The sequence below is a fragment of the Mustela nigripes genome, chromosome 6 (assembly GCF_022355385.1).
Source record: "Mustela nigripes isolate SB6536 chromosome 6, MUSNIG.SB6536, whole genome shotgun sequence".
NCBI classification, from domain to species: Eukaryota; Metazoa; Chordata; class Mammalia; order Carnivora; family Mustelidae; genus Mustela; species Mustela nigripes.
In genome coordinates this window covers 141,610,380-141,638,257 of record NC_081562.1, presented here as the reverse complement: position 1 = coordinate 141,638,257, position 27,878 = coordinate 141,610,380, and the positions used below count along the sequence as shown (strand labels likewise).

The window sequence follows — 27,878 nt, the reverse complement described above, 5'->3', positions numbered from 1 at the left end:
GAGGCAACATATAGATGGGTTTTGTTTTTTTATCCATTCTGATACCCTGTGTCTTTTGACAGGGGCATTTAGCCCATTCACATTCAGGGTAACTATTGAGAGATATGAATTTAGTGCCATTGTATAGACTTATGTTTAATGTTGCACATCAGGGAGGCTCAACTGAGCCCACGTGCAGCTCTGATTTCCCCCAGTCTTTGTACTTTTTTTCTTAAACACCACGGTACTATTACACGATTCATATCTATGTCGAGAAGTCCTCTTTTCCCCCACCCCAGAGCAGTTCTGGGGAAGTTCTGTGAAGAGTATAGTCTCTGCCCCCAGGGAGCTTGATCCATGTGTATGTTCCCTGATGGTGCCCGTGGCTTCCAGCCATCAGTGGTCCCGTCCTCCGCAGTGGTGCTGTCCAGTACGGTAGCCACCAGCCTCACGCAGCCACTGAACCCTCCAGAGATTGGACACATGCTAGTTAAACAGTGTTTGATGAATGAGTCATGCATGAGTGGATGAATATGGAGGGCTGGTTCAAACCGAGATATACTCTAAGGATAAACTACACATGGAGGTCATGAGGAATTCATAGTCAAAGGTGTACGAAAAATATCATTAGTATTTTTGAAAAGCTGATTACATGTGGAAATGATAATATTTAGGATCTACTAGGTTAAATAAGAGATATCATTAAACTCAATTTCTTCTGCAGCTACATGAAGATTTGAAGTGACAAAGGAGGTTTGCTTTATGCTTCTCTTGACTGCTTTCTTCTAGATGGCCTGCTTCCACCTTTCTCCCTTTCTTCCCAGAAGGAGTTCACATTTTCTCTGGAGGCCTCCACCTATCATATTCTCCAGTGGCTACCTGTCCACATCTGAAGCTCTTACTAGACTGAGCATCTCATGAGAGAGGAACTTATAGGGGCACCTGGGTGGCTCAGTGGATTAAAGCCTCTGCCTTTGGCTCAGGTCATGATCTCAGGGTCCTGGATTGGGCTCTCTGCTCAGCAGGGAGCCTGCTCCCCCCACCCCCACGCCCCGCCTGCCTCTCTATCTACTTGTGATCTCTGTCAAATAAATAAATAAATCTTAATAAAAAAATGAGAGGAACTTACACACCTAGCCTACAGTGCAATGCTTGGTACAAAGAGGTTAGACAAAAATTATTTGGTGAATACTGATCTGATTCTTCTATTAGACTGTGCTTGTGCAAGTGTTAACACGATCTTAAATTTAATACTTATGGAGAGGCACTCAATATGTCGGTGAAATATCCCAGAGATAACTTCAATTTTCAATGTATGACCGAATTTCAGAAACTCTTGTAAATGTCTTCTTAATTCTTAATTATTACCTTTCTAAGGGGAAGATGCCAGGTAATAGGATACTCTTTGTGCCCATGTGGTATATGTATTTCACAGGGCACGTGAGTGCTGATGGATATAATTGAGATTACAGTCCAGGTGGTCACACCTGCCCATTTTCATTTGCAGATAGGCACAAAACCCAGGTGGATCCCAATTAATTCTCAAAATTCTCTGAGGTTTTTAAAACCAGTCAAATCAATCAACTGTAAAGGAGAAGTACAAATAGGATAAGGGCTACAATTTTTTTCCACCTGATATATGCTGAATTTAAGAGAGTAAACACACCAGAAAATATTTATATAACATTCCACCCTTGACTTTGAGGATTTGGGTTCTCATTAGGATGGGGTTTCCTTTTTTGTCCATTTAGGCCAGAACCGATTAGGTAGCCTGGCTCTAATGGATCTTCATGGTTAGATGTTAGTGAAGCACATTGGTGAGAGTAGATTCACTATTTGTGAGGCAATTTTATGAATTTGACTCAAGATACCCAAGAATCTGGTATCAAAAATTAACACAGTATTAGTTTTTATCATTTATTAACATAAAGGGAATCACTATATCTAGAAAAACTAGGTTGATTTAAATAAAACTTTAAGTTTCTTAAGCTAGTTAAGTAGACTTAAAAACATTTTTTAAAAAAGATTTTATTGATTTATTTGACACAGAGAGACACAGCAAGAGAGGGAACACAAGCAGGGGGAGTGGGAGAGGGAGAGGCAGGCTTTCTGCTGAGCAGGAAGCCTAATGCACCATCAATCCTAGGACCCTGGGATCATGATCTGAGCCAAAGGCAGATGCTTAACGACTGAGCCACCCAGACATCCCACTTTATTTTATTTAATCCATATAATTGATGAGACAGAGACCATCAGTCCACTTTTCAGTTGATAAAACTGAGGCTAGAGAGAGACTGTGTGTCATGTCTAAGGTGCTGGTAAATTGGTAGAGTCAGGATCTGAATCTAGAGACTTCTGGTGTCTGATGTGCTCTGCAACTTATTTTTCAATCAATTATTTTGAGAAAGCCCCACTCTAAACTAGTATACTCCTCCCTCCCCCATGCATTAAAACAGAAACAGCATCTACAATTATGGGTAATTGTGTGGACCCAACTATTAGTACAAGAAGCAAGAAGACCTCAGCATGAGTTGTTATCATAGTTACAAACTATCACAAACTTAATTATTGGTTAGAAATGTGGAACGTTCCAGCCAAATAGGAGTATAATGAGCCTTTCCCACGAATGTGTGGAAGGAAACGGGGACTCTATTTCTGGGTCTGCCTCAAGCTTTCTCTGTGGCCTTGGGCAAGGGACTTCAACACTCAGTGGATATCCTGAGGTAAGATGGTGATGATGACACCCAGCACCTGCTTAATGCACTGGTTTGCCAGAACCGATGAGTACATTGGTCAAGGACTGTAGATGAGAGGAAGTATAATTTTTTTTTTTAAGTGACAAATTGTACTATACCTGGGGCAGTGTGGGGCAGGGGAAAGTGCTAGGGAGTCTGGAAAGCAGATGATCTGTTTCCTTATTTTTAAAATGGGAGGTGTGTTGGGATGGAAGGGTGATCACCTGCTCTTCCTGCTGTAAATGCTGACGTTCTATGTCAGCTCAAGGCAGCTGTTAATTCACGTATTCTAGGAATAACTGGAAAAAATGAATTTACTACCATTTAGGACAGACATGAACAAAAGACTCTTTGCTGACCTTTGTCATTCTGTAAACACAGTGACATACCGTTATTAAGGAATCGTAGCTCATAACTAAGACAGAGAGGAGCGCCGGTTGCTTTTCTTGATACCATCCACTTTTTAAAAAAATGTCTCAGGTCCCGCATGCATGTAACTCATTACAGAGTTGCTTTCTCTTTCTGGGGTTTAAGTGCCCGAGTTAAGCGCCAGCGCATCGTGGGGATCCCCTTGCACAGCTTCCCCACAGGCATTCTAAATGTATTGTTCATGAATTTGCGTTAGGATTACTTGTGTTGCAGAATTTTAAGAAATAAAATTATGGGACTTGCAGATGTTTAAATCTACATGTTGAAGTGGGCGGGTCATCACCCGGTCACAGGAAACTTCAGGGTAAATAGTACGGCTTCTAGAGAATGGCCGGGTCGAGTCAGAGCTTCACCAACCTCTCCCCAGAGCAGACGATTAATTTTTGCTTTTAACGCGTAACAGCCTCCGCCCGGCCTTGCAGCCCAGCAAGCCAGCCAGTGCAAAAACCCTGCCAAGATGCGGGCCCGAGGTGGGGGGAGAGATGTCCGCGGCGCGAGGGCCCCCGCGGGAGAAGAAACCTCCGCTGGAACATCCCGGCCCAGTCCCGTCCCTATCCTTCGGTGGTAACGTGGGGACGGCTCCTCTCCAGGAGTCCCTGTGCATTGAGTCCGCGGCGCCAAGAGTAAAGTCCTTTCTCCAGAAACGATTTCTCCCGAACCCCCTAGCCTGAGGAAGGGGATTAAAAGTGACAAAGAAAGGGGGTGGGCTCTGGAGAGACCTCGCGGATGGGGTGTGTGTGGAGCGGCGCCCCGGAGGAGGGGCTCAGCGCGACGAGCGCAGCCCCGCAGCGCGTCGGAGCGCTTGAGGGGGGCGGGTGGGGGCCGCGGTGCCCAGCGCAGGGGTCGGCGAGGCGAGGGGAGGGGTGCCGCGGCCTCCACCTCCGCGGCGGCGCTCGGGAAAGGGCTGGCCCAAGCGGAAGACAGCCGGCCGGGGCGGGCCGTGCGGTCGGGGTCCCGCGGCCGCCCGCGCCCCAGGGAGGGAGTCGGCGGGGGCGTGGGCCCGCGGGCGTGCGCTCCGCCCCGCGCGGGGAGCGGGCCGCGCCTCCCCCTGCCGCATGTGCGCGGTGTTGTGTGCCCGGCCCTGCTCCTCCTCCTCCCCTCCCCTCGCCGCCGCCCCTCCCCCAGCGGCCCCGAGTGAGCGCGAGCGCCACACAGCCCCGGGCCGCCGCCGTCAAGCGCGCCGAGACGCCGAACAGGTGGCCGGAGGCTGCGGGCGCTGCAGCGGGGGAGAGGCGAGGCGAGCTCCGGGCCAGGCGAGGGCGGCCGGGCCGGGCCGGGCCGGGCATGCTAGCCGAGCGGCCCCCCGGCGCCGCCGCTTGCCCGCGCCCCTAGCCTCCCGCGCGCCCGTGCAGCGGCCCCGCCGCTCCCAGCGTCCAGCCGCCCCTGCCCGGGGCCGCTCCCGCCGCGGTCAGCGAGGGGCGCGGGCCGGCCCGCGACGGCGGCGGCGGCGGCATGAAAGTGACCGTGTGCTTCGGGAGGACCCGGGTGGTCGTGCCGTGCGGAGACGGCCACATGAAAGTTTTCAGCCTCATCCAGCAAGCCGTGACCCGCTACCGGAAGGCCATCGCCAAGGTGAGGGGCCGGGGGCGCACGGGGCGCCGGGGGTGGGGGCGGGAGAAGGGGGGAGGAGGAGAGGGAGGAGGAAGAGGAGGAGGGGGAAGGCGCCGGGATCAATATGGCGCTTCCTGGAAAGGGGAGGAGGGAGACGGAGGGGAGGCGGGGAAAGGGAAAGTGCGGCGGCCGGGCCGGGGCCTCGCGGGCGCCCCCGGCCCGGAGCTGCGGGCGGCAAAGTTCTCCGCGCGGGCCTGGCCGGTGGGGCGCGCGCGGGTGCAGCCCCGGGTGAGCGCGCGGGACCCCGCGGCTCCTCCTGGTCGAGCGCAGGCCGCCTCTCCCTCGGGGCTCCGGCCGCGGGGCGGGCGTCGGCCACCGGAGCCCCTTCGGAGCCTGTTAGGGGCCGAGCCCGAACCCAGCCCTCCGGAGCGCGGGCGAAGCCTGGCCGGACGCCTCTCCCCCGGCTGCAGGGGGTGGAAATCCAGCCTCAGGCCTTTCCCCGCTCCCAGGCCCCGCGGCAAAGGCTGGGGAAAGGGAACTTTTTTGGTTGGAGGAGAGTTTAATTATTCCCCACACGGCGGAGAGCCGGGCGTTTGTGCTCCAGCACTGCCTACGTCCGGGCGGGGGAAGGAGCCGAAGCCACGAGCCCTTCGCTCCCGGTTGCCCGCGGGCAGGGCCGCCCCAGCGCGGTTCGGGGGCAGCTGGTGGGGGACAGTAGCCGGCAGCCCCGAGAGGGACGCCCGCTCCCACGGGCTCGCGGACATTGGTTGGGGACGGAATCTCGGTGCTTGGGAGGCTCCCGTGCAGGAGGACTCCTTTAAAAGGCACAGCCCTGATCAGTCACTGAATTAAAAGTTTTCCTGCCGAGGACCTCAGCGTATACCTATCTGGAACTAGTTCCATATGGTGCTGAGGCTGCGGAGCTGGGGCCTGATTTCGGAGTGGAGTAGATTTCCCTTTTTCTTCGTGGAGTGATAACATTGTCTCCACTTAACTGCATTCCTCTACAATGTGTCAGAAGTGAAAAGGCATTTTGTTAAATTGTTTTATCTGCTGTCTGTTTGACAACAGCCCACGCCTCCGAAGTTTCTGTCAAGCACCTGAGGATATTTCCTTTGCTGTAGAGTAACATTTGGTGGAAAGCATGTTCACTTAAAAAATTTCTCATGTTTTCGGTGGTGGAGTGGCCTAGCTCCTGTGCAGGCTGAGGGGCAGCAGACAAGAGGGACCGGTGGCATTGCCCACTTCGGTGTATACAGGCTGCATAATCCAATTTTCTCCGAAATTAAGGGAGAAAAACTTTCTACACTGTTGTTTGGTTTATAGTATATATTGAATAGAATAGCATAAATTTGGCCTTTTGAAGATCATCTGGGGAAACGTTTAGGAACCTGACAGAAAGATGGAAGATGTTGACTATATTTAACAGCTCTAAAATGCTTCTTACAGTTGGTTTAACTGTTATTGAAAATCAAATACAATTAGTGGAAATTGGGCACCCGTTTATCTTACAGTGCTGACAAGGGAAAACAGAACTCTAAAACCTACATTTAACATTTTAAAAAATTGTTTATGAATGGCAGTTTATGATCTAAATGTTCTAAATCAATAATCAGATTGCATATGCATTTTGGAGACCAAAATAAGTTGTGAAAGGGAAGAGAAATACAATAATACAACCTAGGCAGTGTGCCTGTGTTACTGAACAGAGAGGACATTTCGTTTCATTTTACATGGTTAAAATTAGTTCTCTTTCACTATGCACACCATGGACTTTGGTTGAAAAGCCCGTTTGGGAGATAAAACTGTAGTCGTTGATTTGATCGAATCATTCATTCCTTCTACAGAAATTCTTAAGCATTTACTGTGTTAAAGGAATCATTCTGGGTGCTGGAAATCTAGGGAGCCCACTGGCTGCTTTGTGAAAGTTGGGAGTGTCAGGGTCTAGGACAAGAGGCTCTGTTGTTCTTAAGTGAAGGTGACCGTGCTGTAGACTATCATGCTGTGGTGCCTGGAGAAGGGACTGTGTCTGTGGTGTTGGTAGATGTACCTGAAGACTCTTAGTGATAGATCTGGACCTTGGTTTTAAATATTAGTGTAGTTGTTTCCCAGTGACCTGGGAAGATGGAAAAGGGAGTGCAGTTTTCTTAAGAGTCTGGGGAGGCATGCCTAAGAGAAGGGTTATATGAGCTAGTTTTTATACTATTTGTATTTTTTAAAAAGATTTTATTTATTTGAGAGAGAGAGAGCGATCGAGCACGAGAGGGGGGAAAGTTAGAGGAAGAACAGACTCCCTGCTGAGCAGGGAGCCCAAGGGACTTGGTCCCAGGACTCCAGGATCATGACCTGAGCCAAAGAGGATAGTTGCTTAACCAATTGAGCCACCCAGGTGCCCCTTGAGCTGAGTTTTTAGAGGGTAAATGTGAGATCACCAGGTGTAGATGGAAGGAAGGGTGATTCTCAGGGTGATGGTAGCATTGGAGTTGGATATAAATGAGGGGGAGGAGTCAGAGATGAGTCAGGGCGTTCTAAAATTATTTAAAGGCTCTTTCAGTGCAATTCACAGTTCAGTGGGTGAATTTTAAGATGGACTTTGTAGTACACAAAGTTTAATCATTGAATCACAAGACTGTTGAGCTCAGATGTTGTCAGAGGCTGAGTGTCTTCATTGGTGTTTTTTCTTCTTAAATTGTTAGGTAACGGTTAAGATTAAAGTTTAGTCTTTCTTCCCTTTTCTTCCACCTCATTTAAGGTGATTATGAAGCAAACACATATTAACACTTGCTTTAACTCTTATTATCTCTTCTTTACCGCTTATTGTTTAATAGGACAAAGTAAGTTTTGTATGAAGAATTGGGTAGCTGGCTAGCTGCAGAGTGGTGTTTAAGTTGCTAGGTGACCTGTGCCTTGACAGACTCCCATCTGGTGGGGAAAAATGTGGAAAGATCATGTTTATAGCGTTGTATAAAAATCAGCTAAAATTTCCCCCCACCTCCACCCGCTCCCCCAATAAGAAGAAAGGAAAAGGGAAGGAAAGATCCCAGGTCACTAAAGTTTTCTCTGCAATAAGCATTTTGTAGTGTCATGGGGCTATTTTATTTGGCATTGTATTTGAGCTTTTTTCAGGTTAAACAAATCAATTTTTTTGGACAGTGGAGTGATGTGACAATACCAGAAATGCCCTCAATAAGCAGATATTTAAAGGCTTACACTTAGTCATGATTTTTTTTTTTTCCTCTAGTGGAAAAATGTTTTTCTGCTTATGATCACTGATGGGTGAAAATGTTTTGACTGTTCCATCTCCATCCACCCATCCTCATCCAGACCCTGTTTAAGGAGGGTGTTCTGCTAGACATTGAGAATTCTGTTGGAGGAACTAGTCTTGAGTGCTTAAACTTGGAGGACTGTCTGCTGTATATGGGTCTGTTCGTTCTTCTCATGCCTGCAGCCTGACTCATCCTTGAATCCTGATGGACACAGGGTGCAGAGCACCAACTGCAGTGACTTTTAAGTGTGGTGCCCTTGGTTTCTGAGGTTTTCTTTGCGGGCCACTCCTTAATTTTGAGTGAATCAAGTCTGGCCCCGAGGCTTCCCTTTTTTCCTGCTGTACATCCTAAATCTGGCTAGGAGAAAGATAAGAAAGTCTTCGTGTTTGTTTAAAAAAAAAAAAGTTGCTATTTTGGAGGGCTGCTGTGTACAAAATGTTATGCTCTATGGAGAAGTATTAGATGAAATTGTTGCACTTGAGAAGAATATCTAGGAGACCAGATGAGTACATACAATAGTAATAGTAGGTGGGAGCACTGCTTGGCAACAGGGTGGTGCAGACAGTAATTGCTTCTGGAGTTCAGAGATGTGAGTGGTCATTAGGCATTGGGTGGGGGAGGGGAAATCCTCTTTTGTCCCTAGAGTTGTTATTGGGCTTAGTGAGCCAGGAGGCTGGCCCTACTAGAGGGCAGTGCTTCCTAACTGGCTAGTGGAGCGATCTCAGAAAGCACCTCCCTGCCTAAGATGTCCTGCTTCTGCAGGTCTGCAGTGGGGTCCAGGCATGAGCCTCTGGAGGCATCTCCTGTGTCTGCAAGCTGGGAAGGAAGGGATTGCATGAAGGAGAACAGTGTGAACACAGTTGATTCTGGCTTTCTGGGTTGCTGTGGCTCCTGAGGGGCATTCATGCCAGGTGGTGGGTCAGGATCAGGAGGACTGTGGATGCGGGGGCATGACACTGGGACTTTATATGGATGGTATGGGAGGGAGTCGGGTATTTGGCCAGGGCAGCAGTATGGACTCCTGGTCCTCTGGGAGAACATCTGGAGCAGCTGTTTGGATGAGATCTGCCTTCTGTCCAAAGTGCTGCTGAATGCTGAGAAGGAATAGGAGTAGGGTAAAGTGAGGGAGGGAAGTTGCTGGAACCTGTTAATTCCCTGCCTTCCCCCATAGCCCTCTTCTCTTAGGGGACAGTGAGAACTTTGGATTGGGTTTGGAGACCTAGGTTTATTTATTATTGGTAGGTATTACTGTTCTGTATTACCAGTTAACCTTGGGGCAAACTAACCCTATAGAAACTCATTTTTCCTCTGTCTAAAGTGGGTTACTCCCTTGGCAGGGTTAATGTGAGTACTGAACAGATGATGAATGGGAGAGTCTTTAGTGCTAGAGCTGAATCACTGGTGTTTTACTCACCAGTTTTACTTGCTGGGATACTTTCCCAAGTATCCTATCATTCCTGCTTGTTTTTTCCTCTTTACTAAAGAAGGTAGTATGTCATTTAATTAAAGAATAGGTAAAAATGTTAATATTTACCTAAGCAGCACAGCAGTCAGAGGAGCAAAGTGTGTGCCTCTGTGTGTGTGTGTGTGTGCACCCACACGCATGTGTGTATGTGTATCAGGGAACATAAATGCAGCCAATATTGGCTTTACTCTAGCTTGATCATCTGGGCCTCTGGCCTGTGGGCCACTGCTTTTGTCCCTGAAGCATGGAAACCTGAGTTGTTTAATAGTGATTCGTTGTTATTAAAACAAACTTGAGTTTACCGACAGTAACTTTTGAAAATGTGCTTTTTTTGGGGGGGGGGTACTGCTGATTACTAAAAATATGATAAGTCATTTTTTAAAAAAGATTTTATTTATTTGTCAGAGAGAGCGAGAGAGCGTGAGAAAGGAAGCACACAAGTAGTCAGAGTGGGAGGCGGAGGCAGATAGAGAAGCAGACTCCCTGCCAAGCAAGGAGCCCAATGCAGGACTCGATCCCAGGACCCTGGGATGATGACCTGAGCCGAAGGCAGCGGCTTAACCCACTGAGTCACCCAGACATCCCTAAGTCATGGTTTTTTATGAAAAGTCTTAACAGTTGGTATGAGCTTTTCCTGCAAATACATATATAACTGCTTGTTGTTACACTCTTACAAGCTTATTGAAACTTGGGGAAATAGTTACATTGTGGCAGAGTTTGAATGACAATAGGGACAAGCAAACAAATAGTGAAGTGAAATAAATGTTGTTTTATGAACATTTTCTGTCTTTCCTCTCAAAGTGAAAAAGAAATGCAACCTGTCTGAAAGGCTGATCTTTCTAAAAATGCAAATCTCATTGTAGTCTTTTGTGTAAGTGCCTCTGCACGTCACCTCAGCACAACCTGTCCCTTGTGGGACCCCTCCTGCCTCTAGCCACTCCCTCACCGGGCTTCCCCATCCCATATTCTACCCACAGGCACTTGCTCGCACGTTTCTGCCTCTGCCGTAGTGTTGTCTGTTCTTCTGTATGCTGCCCCCATGCCCACTGTCTGTGTCTGCTCATCTTTTGAGCCTCGTCTCAAACCAGCATCTTTGGGAGGCTGGCCCTGCATCTCAGGATGTTTGAGGCTCTCCAGTCTGTGCTTCTCCTGGGGCCTTAGCTCCTGGACTGACCTGGGTGAATGAGCATTACTGTGCCCTCTGTTAACAGTGCTTATCTGCAGAACACAACTGAGCTCCGTCTCCTTCTGGGGACATGCTTGAGGGCGGTAGTCCTGCCTCAGTCTTACTTGGAGAGCCAACATCTGCTGCAGAGGAATCTTAACCGGTTGAGTAAATAAAAAGCTCAGGATAAACACATCGCATGCATTATTACACAAAAAGTATACTTTTACTTGGAAGACTGTATGACTAGCCCTTTAGGGTTTGATGTGTCTGGCATATTGGTACAAACAGATTATAATTGACAGTAAGATTTAGTGTGATTTGGAGTCCCTGGAAGTTACTCTTTTTGTCTCAGCTCTTTTGAAGGAGTTCAGTCTGTTTTCAGACCAAGCAGAGGGATAGTCATAGGGTTTGCATTGGGCCTGGTTCAAGGCAGGTGGCCAGAGCAGTGTGGGAATCTGGCCCGGAAACATACCTATGTTGGGTCTGGCGCCTCTAATTCTGTCAGTTGAGATCCTTGGGTAAGTGCCAGCAGTAAATAGAAATGTTTAGGATCTGAGATTCACAGAGAGAGTCTGGCTGACGTGAGGTGCTTCTTGGCTCATGGCAGACCTGGATGAGTTGGTCACGGAGGCAGCGCTCAGTATCACTTGTACCCCTAACCCATAGCTCATCCTTCTGTCCTGGGAGCTTTGTACTTCCCTGTAGAATTGGAGGCAGCTTAGTGATGTTGGACACATAATAGATGTTTGGAGCCTTATGCATTTTTTTCAGGGATGGAAAGAAATGTGTAAAACTGGTCCAGGGAGGTATTTCCTCAGTTCATTTTCCACAGGGTAAAATAGTTGGTTCAGCCCACACAGTGTGCTTTCCTCCTCCCATGTGGCCACTCATACACCAGGTCTAGCCAGAACCAAGGTTAGTGGCCATACAGAGAGTTGGGGAATCAGAAATTTATATAATTTTACCTATTTTTGGTATCTTTTCTGTTTTACATAGAAAAGAGAAAGCTTTATGAAAAGCAATGCAGAGCTGTGTGAACATGGTAGAAAGGTGATCTTTGTTTGCTTTTTAGTCATTTTATCTTTAAGATTTCTTTCACTTGGAAGGAGTATGTACATGTGACTTTTTTTTTTCATAGCTTTGCATCTTCTTGGGTCTGCCTTGCCATCTTCAGGTGGCTTATGACATTAAATATTACTTTTGCTTATCTTTTTCTTCTATCCATTGATATTGGAACTTAGAAATAAAATTGAAATCTCCAAATCCACATGAAATGTCAATTATTTAATTTTTTTCTCTTAAAAACAGACTGTAAAATATAGAATAGAAATAAAAACATGTTCACCCAAAAATCATGTACATGAGTCTTCATAGCAGCATTCTCCATAACAGCTACCAATTGGAAACAACCCAGATGTCCAACAGAACAATATATGGTCTATCCATACATTAGAATATTATATTACTCAGCCATAAGAATGAGTGAAATACTGATTCATGCTGCAACGTGAATGAACCTTGCAAACACTGTGCCAGGCACAGAAGCCCATGTATATTACATGATTCCGTATATACAAAATGACCTGACACAGGCACATCTGTAGGTAGAGAAAGTAGAGTAGTGGTTATAGAGGACTGGGTTTGGGAGTGAGTAATGGAGAATGGCTGCTCGTGGGTTTGCTTTGGGGGTAATTAGAATATTCTAAATTTAGATAGTGAGTGATTGTATGACTCTGTGAATATGATAAAAATCTTTGAGTTGTATAGTTTAAATGGGTGAATTTTATGGTTTGTGATTCTGTCTCAGCAAAGATGTTAAAAAATAGACTCCATAGGTTACTGTGAATAAAGCTCACTTTTTAGGTGTTTTATAGTTCTGAGAGTCCCATAAACATGTATTACTGCATCAGAGATGCTCAGAAATCTCAAGTGAAAACTGGCTATTTTTAGGAGTTTTGTATACAGTGTGTAAACCCTGCTTTCTTGGGCCTCTCACTCTGACCTGTTGCTGTCTGGTAAGCTGTTCGCTGCTAAGACTCCAAGCCCCTGGGCTCGCCTTTGTTAACTTCTCTCCTTCCTTGCAGGCTTCCCCGGCAGTTCACCTGCTCACGGTCAGCCAGGGATTTCTTCCTGCCTAGCTCACCAGCTGCCTTTATTGAGTGAAGGCTGATTAAGAGGTTCCAAAGATGTCCATTGTGGAAGAGCTTTTCCAGTTTTTGGTTTTGATCCTCAGTCATTTTGAGCTTTGGCAAATCTCACAAGTTCGTGAGGCTTCGTTTCGCCATCTTCATCTTCCCGTATTCAGAAGTTCTGGGCTGGGCTCCCGATGCCAGTCCCCAGAGCTAGAGATGCTCCGACCTAGTCTATATTGTTGGTTACGGTGCTCATGGAACCATGAGGTATGGGTGATGTAGAGTGACTTTTCAGAGCAGGCAGGGTGCAGGATCCCTGACCCACCCACCTCCCTGCGAAAGTATTTTGCTTCCCTTACTTTGAAATGATGGGAGTTGACCGTGGGGTCAAACACACGCTGTTGGAAGTTAGGATGTATTTTGCCTGGAGTGTCCTTCAGAATTCCTTACCATCTCAAGAGAAGTGTCTTTTAGGATAAATTACATGCTCAGAAGTGACTTAATGACACTATCCCTTTGTGAAGTATAACTGAGTATGTGATAGTGCCTGATACTAAATGTAGGATATGTGTATACACGTACATACACATATGTAGTCTTGAAGTTGTTATTTTGATAGTAGTATAAATTTAAGTGGTTTTAGACATGGCAGTAATATTCTTCCCTTTTGATTGTCTTTAATATTCAAATTCTGTATGACCTAATTTTTGGAACCCAGACATTTTTTCTGGTGTGTGGTTTTTCTTGTTCGTTATTTCTATCACATCCCTTGAGAGTAGAAAACTAATTTATATGAAAGGGTTTATATTTTGGGAAAGGCCTGTTTGAGATATTCCACAATAAAAATCAATAAAAATTCATACAGTAAAATTCATACAATAAAAATGCCTTCTCTAGCACTTCAGAAAATAATTCGCTACATATCTCAGAAACCCAAGATTACTAAATACCAAAACTATGTTGTATTAACAGATTAAAAATATAAAGAGATAATACCATTTTTATGTAGGTTGCTGATATGAGACTGAGTTTTCTGTTTCTTTAACGTATACAGTAAATACTGGATGATTTTTTAGTCTGTTTTAATTTTCTGAGTGCAATATTAGATCTAGAATTAAAAAGTAAACTATTTTCCAGGGAACAAACTTTGTTCTACTACAAAGGCATTTAAGATGCATAATTTATAATTCTGAAACCCAGTGTGCAAAGTCATGTGTGAATAGTTAGCTGGGTTCCTGCCCAGCAGGGTTATACTCTAAACTGAAATTTCTCTTATTACAGCCAGCAGCACCTGCAAAAGAGGGAAGTAAAATGTACAGGATATTGGTTCCCGAGGTACCACCACACAGGATATGACAAATCACTGAATCCATTAAAGTTGAATGTAGGATTTGGTACTTTTACCACTCTGTTAGAGACCTGGGGAAAAAACCTTTCAGGCAAATCAAGAGGACCTATTAGTGAAAGTGCATCAGTTGGATTGATAATGCTTCAGCAACTGCATCTGGCGGATGGTGGTATTTGAGCATTTGTACTGTCTGAGAACTATGAAAGGAGTATATTTTAGATTTTGAAGACACATACTGTCAGGATTTTTTTTTCCCCCCAAGAAAACTTGGAAGAGTGATAAAACCCTGAACGTTCTATGGTGGGGTCAGTTTTATCTTTTGTATTTTATGAGCCACTTTTTAAAACACAGATGTTTGGAAAAACACAGTTGGCTGACGGTGGAAAGTTTGGTTATGGGTGTTTTTGTCTCCTAGGAGGCAGCATATCAGATTGACACACTCTGGACCAGGATTCAGAAGAGTAGATTGCAGATTCTGCGTTTGTGTGTCTGAGAGCAAGAAGGGTAACCTCCGTAAGCCCAGGATCCTTGGCTTTTAGTGACACTTACTTCATGGGATTGTTGTTAGGGCTTGAAGAGAGAATGTAAAAAAATGCATCGTATGGGTAAAATGGAGTAGATGTTAGCTGTACTATTCTTTCATTTGTGCAATGAGTGGTTGTCAGTGATTGTCTCACTTGAATCAACTCTTCTAAATTGTTTCTTTTCATCCTCATTAGAACTGTGCTGGATGTGGGAAATTGAATTTGTGGTAAAACTGTTCTTCCTTAAAAAACCATGGAAACATTTTTCTGCAATTTAAGAAGTTAAATCCCAGTGACACCCATTTAGATTTTCCCAGGATGTCCACAGTTTTTCCAGTTTTGGTTTTGGTTTCCAGTAGTTTTGAACTTTGGCAAGTCCCACAAACTTTGTGTGCCTCAGTTTTCCCATCTGTAACTTGGGGATGCTATCCTTTGGTTGGAGGAATGAACAGTAAGTGACTTAATGTAGGTAATGCTTCTTCATATAACAGACTCTTAGGTCTTTTTCTTCAAGTTTTAAATACAGATTAAACACAATTTTAATGGCTTATTCATAAAGTTGATTTTTATTTGATTTGTGATACCAAATGGTCATTTTTCAGGATGATTTGTTAAGGGGTCACTTTTTCCTTCTAAAGAACTATAGAGGGGCACCTGGGTGGCTCAGGGGATTGCCTCTGCTTTCGACTCAGGTCATGATCTCAGGGTCCTGGGATCGAGTCCCACAACGGGCTGTGTGCTCAACAGAAAGTCTGCTTTCCCCTCTCTCTCTCTGCCTCCTTGTGATCTGTCTGTCGAATAAATGAATAAAATCTTAAAAAAAAAAGAACTATAGAAATTCCAGTATTAGTATTTACTAGTGAATTAGTTGAAAATAGAGGAAAGCAAATGTTCTGATCACTTAGCGGCTAAAGCTGATTCTTTTACAGATCAAGGAGAAATGTGTTTGTCCAACTATCTTAGCCTGTGTCACTTTTTACTTGTTTTTACTATTAGCCCTTGTAACTTTCTAAAATTGCAGCTGTCATTCTGCTGCATCAACGGAAATTATGTAAAATTTCTTTGTTGTATTTTAAAAAACTTTGGTTATACATTTCCATTTAAAAATATATTTTGAAACTTGGAAAGAATAAAACTAAGAAATTATAAATAGTATTTATACTTATAACATACAGAAATGCTTTTAAAAACTTCAGAATTTACTAACTAGTACTAGTTCCAAGAATACCCGGGGGTTCAAAGAGATTATCTCAGTTGTAAAATAAAATGGAAAAGCTGACATAAAAATGTGACCTCTGTAATCCTTTATTCTATAGGCCTCTATAATTCATGTACCCATCCTATTCTTTACCCTTCTCTGGATCTTAAGAAGGTGATTTGGGGGAGCTAAATCATCAATAAATGAACACAAAACATCTTTTGTTTAGGTAGGTAAGTGTAAGGATTGACAGATTGATGCAACTTTTAATGCTTTAGTTCAGCTAAAGGCACCTGGTGCCAGTCACTTGAGGACTTCACCCAAGAGCTGACCTGTTTATCATACTACGTAGGGAGTGGCGTCTTGAAGACTTGCTCAGCTCCTGGGCACGGCAGCGTTACCATGTTAGACTTGCCAAGCTGTCAACAGTGGACTGTCTTCCTATTCAAGTGGATCACCTTTTCTCATTTATCTTTCCACACCACACTATTGACGATTATCTTTCTCTGTTTGAGGGCCTTAAACATCTTATTAAAATAATGTTTCTCCCTCTCTCCATATGTGTTTCGGGCAGTTGCTAGGTAGTGATTAAAGTAATGAAACTTTATCTCTTTGTGCAGTGTTCATATTTTGGCTTGGATCCCTTCCAGTGTGTGTTTGTAAACATGGTTTCACATGAGTGCATTTGAAATTGAAAGTTTTTGTTTCATACAGGATACAAAAAAGAGATGTGGCCACATGGGAGATGGGAATTTCTCTCTCTCTCTTCCCTTCACAACTTCCTGAGTTTTTGTGCTTGGCTAATGAAAGTGTGGGATGGTACTTTCAAAAACTTTCCAGAATAACTTTCTGTAAAACTGTAGAGAAACAAGCTCTGGAGTATTCTTTGTCGTCATTGTTCTAGCTTTATTGACAGATAACATTTAAAGTGTACAGTGTGATGATCTGATACACATTGTGAAGATTTTCTGTAATACATTGCATTCATCACCTCACATACCCCCCCCCCCCTTTTGGTAAGAACTTTTTTAATTTCGGGGAATTTGAGACAGCTCATAGTCTGTTTTGAAAGGTGAATGGTGTGCTTCAGATCTTTAAGCTGAACCGGTAAAGCTCTTCTTTTTGGGTTGTTTTTCCTACATATTAGGAGGGAAACTGCTTTCTTTTTAGATTTCAGGGGAGTGGTATTCTCAGTATAGTCTTTGCTTTTGGTGTTATTAAGATTTTTAGGTCAGCACTGATGATCGAAAGCTCTTACACAGGATGTGCTGTATTGAGGCATTATTTACTTGCCTGTCAGGTTGGGTAGATGTTGAGAAAGGACCTTTAACTGGGATACCTATCAAGTTTTCTCAGCCCCAAGTCATTGAGGAGTTTCATAGGGGTGGGGGGAGAATCAGGAATATTGGTGGGTGTACCATTATCAGCAGTAATGGTTAGCATTTATGGGGCATCTTGTGTGTCAGGCCCTAAGTACTGGGCCCAGTGCTTTGTGTGTATATGTTAATAAGTAGGGTGGAGGGCGGTGTTGATTCAATCCCAAGTTTACGGGTAAGGACACTGAGGCTACAGAGGATGAGAAAGTTGCAAAAGGTTGCACATCTGATGCCTGATGGCTTGGCCGTCTTAGGTGGACCCCTCTGACTACAAAGCCTGCACCATGACTTACTACACTGTGACAGACTGCTGTGGCCCTTGCATTTTAGGGTGTCACAGTAAATAATGCCCACAGGCACACTTTCAAAGCCAGTAGTGGGTTCCTTTTATACACTTTTCATACTCTGCTTCTTAGAATATTCTCATGCACCCTTTCCCATTCCCACACCAGAGTGCCGAGGGTGGCCTGGCTGATGCTGGCAAATATGTGCTTCTGGTCTGAGGCTTTGACCACGATCAGTTCTTGTATCTTCAATATGGCATTGCTATTTCTGTCAATATGTCTCCTTATGTCCTATGTTTTTATATGTTTTCTGTTTTATTGAAGGTAGGGAAAAGTGGACAGATAACTAAGCTTTTCTTTTTTCTTTTAAGTTTTTATTTTAATTTCACTTAGTTAACAGTGTTATGTTAGTTTCAGGTGTACAATATAAGTGATTCAGCCCTTCCATACATCACCTGGTGCTCATCGTGACAAGTCCACTCTTTAATCCCCATCTCCTATTTCACCACTGGACCCCCCCCTCCCCCGTAAGCATCACTTTGTGCTCTAATTTTCCCAACACCATTTGTTGAAGAGGCTATCTTTTTTCCCTTGGATATTCTTTCCTTCTTTATTGAAGATTAGTTGGCCATATAATGTGGGTTTATGTCTGGGTTTTCTGTTCAATTCCATCACTCTATGTGACCAGTTTTTTGTGCCAGTACCATACTGTTTTGATTGCTACAGCTTTGTAATATAACTTGAAGTCTGGAATTGTGTTCCCTCCCGAGCTGCTGTTCTTCACATAGATTTTGCCAACTTCCTTGAAATCATTTGAAGTTCTTTTCCAGTGCCAGTGAAGTGCTGTGCCCTTAGCAAGCCAAGAGCCTAACACTGTGCTTCAAGTGTTTGTGGCATGACTAGTGAGAGGTGACCTCAACAGGAAGTCATTTCCTTAAGGTGTTTTCAGAGCTGCAAAGTATAGTTCTTTGTAATATTCGAAACGTTGCCTTCAAATACACTGTAGCTGTGAGAACTTGCTAGTACCGAATTTTATAGCCCTGATAGCGATGCCTATGTAAGAATTTTTTTATCTTATTCAGCAGTGTCACATAACACCTTACCATAAGTTGATCAGCAAAAACGTTGTTTGAAAGTTAATGTATATTTAGGTATTGTTGCATAACCAAATACCCAAAACTTAAGGGTGTAAATCAACAACTATTTAATTATTTCTCATTTTGTGGGTTGAGAATTTGGACCGGGCTCAACAGAGTGAGTCTTCTCCATTGGGGTTAGGTGGGGCTGTCCAGCTGCTAGATGATGTGGTCTGGAGGCTCCTAGATGGCTTCATTCACAAGTGTGGTGCTTGGTCAGGGTAGCGGGAAGCCTGGGCTCAGCTGCCACTCAGCCAGGAAGCAGAAGTGGGATACAGTGGAGGGATGCTTCTACAGCCCTCTGCAGGGACTTTGCACATGCTCCCAAGAACACTGCGTGTATTTGAGTGTTTGTGACCCTGAAGGATTTGTGTGGCGCCTTGATTTGTAAGTTGCTATAGGCAAATTTTCAATCCCAATCTAAAAATGTATGTACCCTGTCTTTCCCAAACCTACCTTCCATGCCCCTCAGCCCTTTTGATGTAAAGATCATTTTAAATCTCATTGAAGCCAGTATTTCTCCGTGTTTATCCCATGACATGTATAATAAACAGTATATGGAAAAAAGAAAAAAAAAAGAAAAAAAGAGCACCTACACATAGCAGCTCTAGAATGGAGGTCTCAGGGTAGCTGGACTTCTTATGCTGTGGTTCAAGGGCTCCTACAGAGACAGGAGGAGGACACTCTTAAGACCTAGTCCTGGAAGTCAGCACAGCATCATTAACCCCTCTCTTCTATGCACCAAACCAGTCATTAAGAGGCCTGGATTACAGAGCAGAGGACATCTACTCCACTTACTAATGCAAAGAGGTCAACTCTTAATTTAAGTTGTGGCCATCTTTGTTCTGCTATAGGAATGTGTGAATGCAGTGTGTGTGTGTGTGTGTATTGCACGTAACATTAAACAGGTAATCTTTTTATTGTTTTGTGTCATGTTTTAAAGTTGTCCTGTTCTTGGCCATAAAATGTGTATTCTGAACTTTTGAAGCCGACAAACCTAAGAAGTACTTTGTGTTCATAATTCATGAGTTCAAAGATCTGACAGCTTTCCCAGGCTACTCAGTAGAAAGAGATAATGGTAATAACACCTTGAGTTTATGTGGCATCTTCTCTGAGAGGTTCAAAGTGTTTGTGCCACTCATGATTCCTTTATTGGAATGTCCTCTGAGGTAAATAAGCTGTAGTACCCCTCACGCTAGTACACAGATGAGGAAATGAAGTCGTTTCAGCAGCCTGCTAGGGCGTAGTGTTCAGAAGGCTGTCTTCTGCAGGTCTGCGTACTGATCAGAACTTGAGCATGAATTTACCTTCCTTAGATACGATTCTGGGCAATGGTGGAGATTGACTTTTGTCCACTGATAATGTTTTAAATTATATACCATTTGCCAGAGAAGCGCCATGTTGAAAGGAGAGCTCATTACTTTTTCAATGTGTTTTGTTTGTTTCGGTAGAAGTTTATGGGTATTGTAGCACAGGGATATTTCACTTTAATGGATTACATTCTACATGCTCAGCAGAGACAAAGTGGAAAAGGTAAAGGCAGTTATAGGATTGCCCACTTAGTGAATGTGTGGCGTGTGGCCTGACGGTGACATTGGAGGTGAGAAAACCTGTATCTGTACCCAACCCTCCCTCCCCCCAACACCCCGCCAACACCCTGTTGGGGGAGCACCTCCTAGTGCCTGTGCTTATGGTGATTAAATGGAGTTTTAAAGGATAATTTAATTGTGTGTTAAGTTTACTCTACCCCTGCCAGTTAGAACCTAAACTTTGAGTAAGATGGAGCTCCATTGTAATGTTCTAAATGTGATATTGCTTACATTTGTCCAGTTTTGCTTAGAATGAAGCACTTCGCATATGATTGGTGTGCTTTAGGTTTTGGGAAGAAACAGCTCCTCAGCCAGAATTTGTATTGGCTATCTCCTGGGTCACAAACTTCTGACCCGTGTGAAATGATCTATGCTATGTATTTCCAGCAAGGTAAACTTCATCACAGCGCTCTGGTACAGAGAAGTCCATGGGTTCTGCATGGCTTTGCAAGTAAAATTCAAATTTGTCAGCCTGAAAACAGACCCCAGCCTGGCTTTCCCCCTTTAGCTCCCTGCACCTGCTTCCGTCGGCCCCGTCGGTGACAGAGCTGACTCTTGGGTTTCCCCGAGGTTGTGCCGAGTTTCCCAATTCCTTTGATGATGAACGTGTCTCCTGGCCTGGGATTCTCTTTCTTCTTCTCCTTCTTACTTTGTCCTTCGTTCTCCTGTCACTGCTGCCAGCACTATGCTCTTTTGCTCAGAAAACTTAAGAGGCTTCCTGTTGGCTGTCAGGACAGCATCCCCGCTCCCTTGGGTGGCATTCTGGGCTCTCTGACCGGCCCTGGGCTTCCTTTCCTCTGGGCACCGTGTGCGTGGGGGGGCCATGCTGGCCCACAGCGCTAGGCACACCCCAAATGGTCCCTTCCCTGACTCCCCGCCCACAGCCCAGAGAGATTGAAAATTCAGTAAGTCAAGTTAAAAGGGATACAAAGAATAATTACCAGAACATGTGCTTTTTGAAAGGAAGTTATTAAGTGTTTTATTACTTGTAAATAATTAAAGTGGATGAGCTTTTAAGAGAAAATAAGCAGATACCATCAGGAGGGATTTCTTCAGTGTGTCTTTCAGTGTGGTGCTCTTCTGAGCTGCCTGTCTCCCGTGAAGAATTCGTAGTGCTCTCTGCCTCATGCTGCTGACAAGTGTGGCTTGACACGCTGGATTTACTGTGCTCAGAGGTCCCCATGAAGATTATGGGTGGATATGCAAGTTCCAGGTGGTGGGTGGCTTGTCCATAAAGTGGATAAAAGAGGGTAAAATGTATTCTTTATGGAAAAAAGAGGGTCCTTGAAGACTGCAGGGCAGCTCTGACCAATGCTGTAGTTGATAAAGAAATGCTTCTTTGGCTGCGTAGGGCCAAAAGTTTTTTTTTTTTTTTTAATCTTTTATAATTAAGTCTGAATGAATATTAAAGTGTGTTTCTTTGCATTAGCTGTTCTGTGAGGAGTGGCATCTCTGAGACGTGATAATGGCAGAACAGGTGCTGCTGTGCTAATGAAAACGTTTTTGAATTGAGTTAGCGAAGTGAACTGGTGGCTTGAACTGGGTGTTTGAAACATGGTCATCGCTTCCCTTCTGTTTCAATTGGGAAGACCGTTTGGACTCCATTCTGTTGTCGCAGATCTTCCCACCCCCAGCGTCCGGCAAAGGAAGAGATCCGTGCGGAGTCTGTGGACGGGGGGCAGTTGTGCCTTCTGTGGGGACTGACCCCATCCATCCTGGAGGCACCCGAGAGGTCAGGCAGGGGAAATTAGACGAAGCCGGCAAAGGAGAAACACAAGGGCCAGTACACATGAAGCCGCAGATGGCGTCTTAGAGTTCCCAGACCCTTGACCGAGGAGGCACTAGGGGGCTCACCGGTGTGAAGTGGTGCTGGCCTGGCTCTCGCTTTCCCACCAACCATGGTCCCTCATTCTTGTCTCTTCCAAGAAGGCGGAAACAGTCCTTCTGAAGAACTAACTGGTCTTTTAAATCAGATAGAGCATTGGCTTGGATCCCAGTTGCCTGAGGCAAAATGCTGGCCTGAGTAGGGCCACTGGGGCACCGTCGTGCCTCTGAGGGTGTCACGCGGGGTGGCAATAGGATTGGGAGCTCTGCAAGCCCTAGTCTGGTATTCCACAGTAGCACAGTGGAGCTCAAGGGATGCTCAAGTCATGGAGCCTCAGGCCAGCGGCTTCCACTGGTGACTGACTGTGGGGCCCCCAGACTTAACTTAGGGTGATCTGAGCTGGCTGTGGCCTCCTGCAGAGCCAATGCTCTGTGGTGACCGGTAGGGCCTTCTGCATCTTTTAGAATGGCCTAGGACATTAGAATGTGGTAATGCTTGCCTGGCCAGAGCATGTCCTATAATGTTCTTATAGAAAAAAATATATTTTGTTTTGCCGCACTGGATAGAGGAAGAAACACTTCAAAATAGTCTGTCAGTTGTATTTGTTTCTTTCAGTGGAATTCTCTTATATTTTATGATAGTCTGAGATTATCAACCGAAGTGTGTATGTCCATGTATGTGTCCTCTGAGTGTGCTCACTTGTATGGATGTCTGTGTGCACCACATCGGTGTGTATATGTGTGTGTGTGTGTATGTGTGTGTGTGTGTGGGCATGTGCATGTGGGGGGCTGGGATAGAAGGGGTTTTTGTAACTGTTTGAGTTTTCCAGTAAAAGACTTGGGATTATTTTATACTTATAGGCTGTCTTCCAAGTAATAAATGATTTTCTTATATAATTCCATGAATTATAGAAATGCAGTCAGTTTTTATATGGTTCAGTAAATGATCATTGCTGGCATGTTTAGGAAAAAAACCTTTTCTTTTCTTTTTTTTTTTTTTTTTTTTTTTGTTTTTTCTACTATAACTTTTTTTTTTTTTTTTTTTTTTTTTTTTTTTGGTGTTAATTCAGCTATAACTTGAATTTTCCTGCTTCGTTTTAAAGAGGATATTCACGATTCCTCCCCCCCACTCCTTTCCCCCTCGTTTTCTTATAAACTGTATTGCCTGAATGCTGGCTCATCATCAGGCCTGGCTGTGAGAGAATTCAGTGCTCCAGTGGGGTGGGGGAGAAATCAGGGCGATGCAGAGTTGCTCCCCTTATCATGGGGGAGGGCAGAGGCCCCAGGTTTCCATTCTCTGTCACTTTCGGCTAATCCGTTGTTGCTGCTCTGTGGTGTTCCCTGCAAAATAATCCCCCCCCCCCTTGTTTGTGTATCAGCATCATTACTGTGCATGTGTCCTTGGGGATCTGACTGATTGCTAAGTTAGTGCTGGCAGAGGAAGTGGAAGACAATATGTGAGTGTTTTCTTTAAACAAACACATTCTACAATTTATTTTATTGGATTTTGTCCTTTGAATGAGAACACCACAAGTAATCCTATTACCATCTAGAAACTGCTTACTCACACCAGATTACAGGCTTCAGTGTGTGCCTGTTGCCTTGGAAAGCACATAAGTCTTTAATAAATGAGGCAACTTCCAGATTCATCAATAATTAACAAGGAATATGACAAGTTTTTATCCCAGCCCAGAGCTGCACAGTGTTTCAGACAATCTGCTTCTGCAGATGAAATCTCTTTGTACTTCCTGATTCAGCACTGGGGGCACATGATGCCTCCACAGAGACACGGGTTTGAGGGAGCAGAATGAACGCTTTCTTGACAAATGTTAAGTATTGATTGTTTCCCGTAAGATAAATACATACTAATAGAGAACTTGGAATGTACAGTTGATTGTACAGAAGACCGCGTCACCCATCATTTTACCATCCAGAATAATCTAAAATTTTAGTATTTATTTTCAGTCTTTTTGTCTGTATATGTAAACACAGATGCTTTTTTAAACGGTGGAGATCATGATTCATCTATAATTATTCCTACTTATTTTACTTGATATATTTGCGTTTTCCTATGTCTTTAAAAATTGTCATCATAAATTTAAGGGTGCATAGTATTTTTGTTTCCCTATTTTTCGCCATATAAAAATAGCATAATCTCAGTGCATAAAATTTGGTGCAGAGTTTGGATCATTTGTTTAAGTTAGGGGTCTGATTATTGGGTGGGAAGTCAGGGACATTTTGAAGGCTCTCGGTTTATATATTTTGTTACTTTGCTCTCAGAGAAGTTATGCCACCATGTCCCTGTCAGGCATGGGAAGTCGCTTCCTGCCTCTGCAGCGGGGAGCCTCCTGGGTCAGTGTTGTAGCGGTGAGTCCCTGGTCCCAGGAAGGAGGGCTCCAGCCTCATTTGGTTCATCTGTTAGCCAGGCTGTAACTCCTGTATCTTCTCTTTGTAGATTAAATGAGAGGTAGATAGATGAGGGGCCTGATGTCAAGTTTGGCCCAAGGTAGGCAGTTGGTGCATAGTAGTTGTGGTGGTGAACGATCTTACGTCTAGCGTCTGGGTTCTTCCATATTAATGGAGTGGAGTGAAGAAGTAGGACATAAAAAGTAACTACATCAACGTGTTCTGTGCTTTCACGGAGTCATGACATCCTTGAAATGGGGATTCTACATAAGATAGTTCAAAAACCAGTGTTTAATATTAAAAAAAAAAGCAAGCTATTTCCTGAAAATTTCATGTAGGGTGGAGTACAAACGTTTCCTGGTGTCTAGAATATTTTCCATCTGTCCACATGGCTCAGCTGTGTCTTACCGGACCCTTGCATGAGTCTGGTCTGTTGGGGGCTTTGTTGGTGCATGTCAGGTGCCTCTTTGGCTATGTGCTTTGGGTGTGGGATGACACTTTTCACAACTTTTCTGCTAGTCTGACTGGATTATGGCTATGAAGTCTGTCTTTTGTCTGCATTTCCTTTGCCTCTTTGGTCTTCAAGGATTCCTTCCATCTTTAAGAGACACAGAAATGCTGGGACGCCTGGGTGGCTCAGTTGGTTGGGCAGCTGCCTTCGGCTCGGGTCATGATCCCGGAGTCCTGGGATCGAGTCCCGCGTCGAGCTCCGTGCTCGGCGGGGAGCCTGCTTCTCCCTCTGCCTCTCCCTGCCATTCTGTCTGCCTGTGCTCGCTCTCTTTCCCTCTCTCTCTCTGACAAATGAATAAAATCTTTAAAAAAGAACAAAAAAAAAAAAAAGAGAGAGACACAGAAATGCTGACTAACTGCAGTGTTGTCTATGTAGCTGCTGAAATGCTCTGGAACCCAATTCAGCCAGTTGTAAAGTAAATCTACTCTTAGCAGTTTCCTTGGACAACTCTTACTTGGCTACTCATCTTATGAGTGAGGAAAATTACTTCATCTGCTTATCTGATCAACACTGGTCTTTTGTTAAGATTCTGACATTTTGGAATTATTATTACTTTGTCCTTTTCTTTTGCGTCTATGGCACTTTCCCCCATTATATGTGAGGAATTTGTCCTTGTTATGTATTGTGTTTGGGTTATTCTATACTCGTTTAGTACTATTCATATGAACTGGGTTTAACCTTTGTATTCATGAGGGACATACTAGATTTATTGGGACTTCTATTCAGTCTCCCAGAGATTGAGAAAAGCTGTAAAAGACCTAGTAGTTTTCCAGTTATGTGACTCAGCTGGAGATGGTGCTGCTTTTTTAGACTAATTGTTTCAGAGAACTTTTTTTAAAAGATTTTATTTATTTATTTGTTTGTTTCACAGAGAGATCACAAGCAGGCAGAGAGGCAGGCAGAGGCAGGCAGAGAGAGACATGGGGAAGAGGCTCCCCGCTGAGCAGAGAACCCCAATGTGGGGCTCGATCCAGGACCCTGGGATCATCACCAGAGGCGAAGGCAGAGGCTTTAACCCACTGAGCCACCCAGGCGCCCCTAGAGAACTTTTTAAAAGCTTTGCAGCTGTGTGTACCTGTTTTTGGTGTGTGATCTACTTAAAATAAATGATGCCTATTAACTGCTTTTTCTGTCTCATCTGCATGACATTTTTGGACTTCTGACATCACAGCAATATATACGTATTGGCAAAGAAAGAATCACAAAACTCATTTTTAAGTTTTAAAATTGTCCGAAGTAAGCAGTAAGTATCAGGAATGGATACTTTTTAGGTGGATCTTTAGAGCATGTTATTTAAATAGGAACATTAACTGGATAGGTGTGTGGATCTCATAAGCTGTTCCTCGTCGTACACTGGCAGGCCTCTCCATTCCTTTCTAATCCCCCGATGGAATGAGATGCCTCTGACTGTACTTACTTTCAGTTGCCATTCATAAAATTGTTGTCAGTCTTCTCAGGTGGCAGTGGTATTTACAAATGCCTTTAAGAATGTCAGAGGGTTGGGGCGCCTGGGTGGCTCAGTGGGTTAAACCCTCTGCCTTCGGCTCAGGTCATGATCCCAGGGTCCTGGGTTCGAGCCCCACATCAGGCTCTCTGCTTAGCGGGGAGCCTGCTTCTCCCTTTCTCCCCTCTCTGCCTGCCTCTCTGCCTACTTGTGATCTCTGTCTGTCATATAAATAAATAAATAAATAAATAAAATCTTTAATAATAAAAAAAAAAAGTCAGAGGGTTTCTGCCATTTCCTAATAGACTACTTGCCCTTTCCCTTACAAGGCTGTACTGCTGGAAAACGTCTGTTTTCACCTGGGCTAGTCCGGCATTGGGTGATATGCCTTCAGTTGGCTACTTTTAGTCAGTAATTATGGGTCGGAGCTTTGACCAGAACACAAAATAGTTCACAGAGAGAGTCATGTGGGTTATCCTGAGCTTCTCCAGGGGATGGATTTCAAAGTGCAAAATTAAGGAAATAAGGGCAAAACTGTTGAAGTCGTGGATTTAGATTTCTGGGGTTTCAGAAGCATAATTCTGTGATAGTTGTGCAAGTTTTTGGTGATTGTGGTCATTTCAGATTGGAAGAACCGTTCATTTTAAAAAGGATAAAATCATTTCTCATTTGTGTAAGTAAAAACAAAACCTAACATCCCATCGCATAGCTTCCCTGTGTGGATTGAAATAAATCTCTGCTATCTAATTTAACCATTTCTAGCAGTTCTGAGGCAATGGGGAAACTTAGTTAGTGATTAGATTTCTGGTATCAACTTTCCAAAGAGGAATTGAGATGAATGAGTACTAGAAATGCTAGTATTGGGATGCAGGTAAGAGTGTCTTCATGCCCATGACAGTTGTGTCCCCCCTTGACAGAATGGGAGAGTTTAAGGTACTTTCCCAAAGTTTCACAAGGTTATATAGAAGAGAGCGGAAAAGAAAAGGGAAGAAAATCTAGAGAAACTTTAGAAAGTTTATCTGAAAATACGAGGAGAAAGCTGATCTCCACTGAGACTTGCCCTTTTGTTAATATCCAGCTCTTCACATCCTAAAACATGTGGGTCCTTTTTTCCCTCTCATCTTACAAAGGACTGGATTTTTCTTTCTGTAATTTTAATCTATTGCTGTTTATTTTGTATGATTTAGATGACTATTAACTTTTTGGAATACTTAGACTTTTAAGTGTTAAAATGATGGTTATAAAACTGGCAGTTTCATAAATCACCTAGGAGATGGGCATTTTATAGGTAGTATGCTTCCAGATAGTTAAAGGGATGCATTAAGTAATTTGGAAGCATATTAAACCAATCATAATGTTTGTTTTAGAATGATGGATATGGTGGTTACCCACTTTTTGTTTCTAAAGTTTTTATAATGTGATTGGTTATATTTTTGTGATAAAATTAAAACTGCATAATCTCCTGCTTTTATTTTAAATGTGTTACAGGATTTGTTATAATCTTAAATAATCA

The 27,878-nt window shown here is 44.0% G+C and overlaps 1 protein-coding gene across 14 annotated transcripts in view; it reads left to right on the top strand.

Annotated features, from left to right (window-relative positions):
• The first annotated feature begins 4,539 nt into the window (after positions 1 to 4,539).
• PARD3 (par-3 family cell polarity regulator) overlaps positions 4,540 to 27,878 on the top strand; it is a 653,831-nt gene continuing 630,492 nt past the window's right edge. For all 14 annotated transcript variants that reach the window (XM_059404392.1, XM_059404389.1, XM_059404386.1 and 11 more), the window contains exon 1: positions 4,540 to 4,715. In XM_059404392.1, coding sequence (XP_059260375.1) covers positions 4,596 to 4,715 — 120 coding nt within the window. In that variant the 5' untranslated portion in view covers positions 4,540 to 4,595. The remainder of the gene's footprint in view (positions 4,716 to 27,878) is intronic.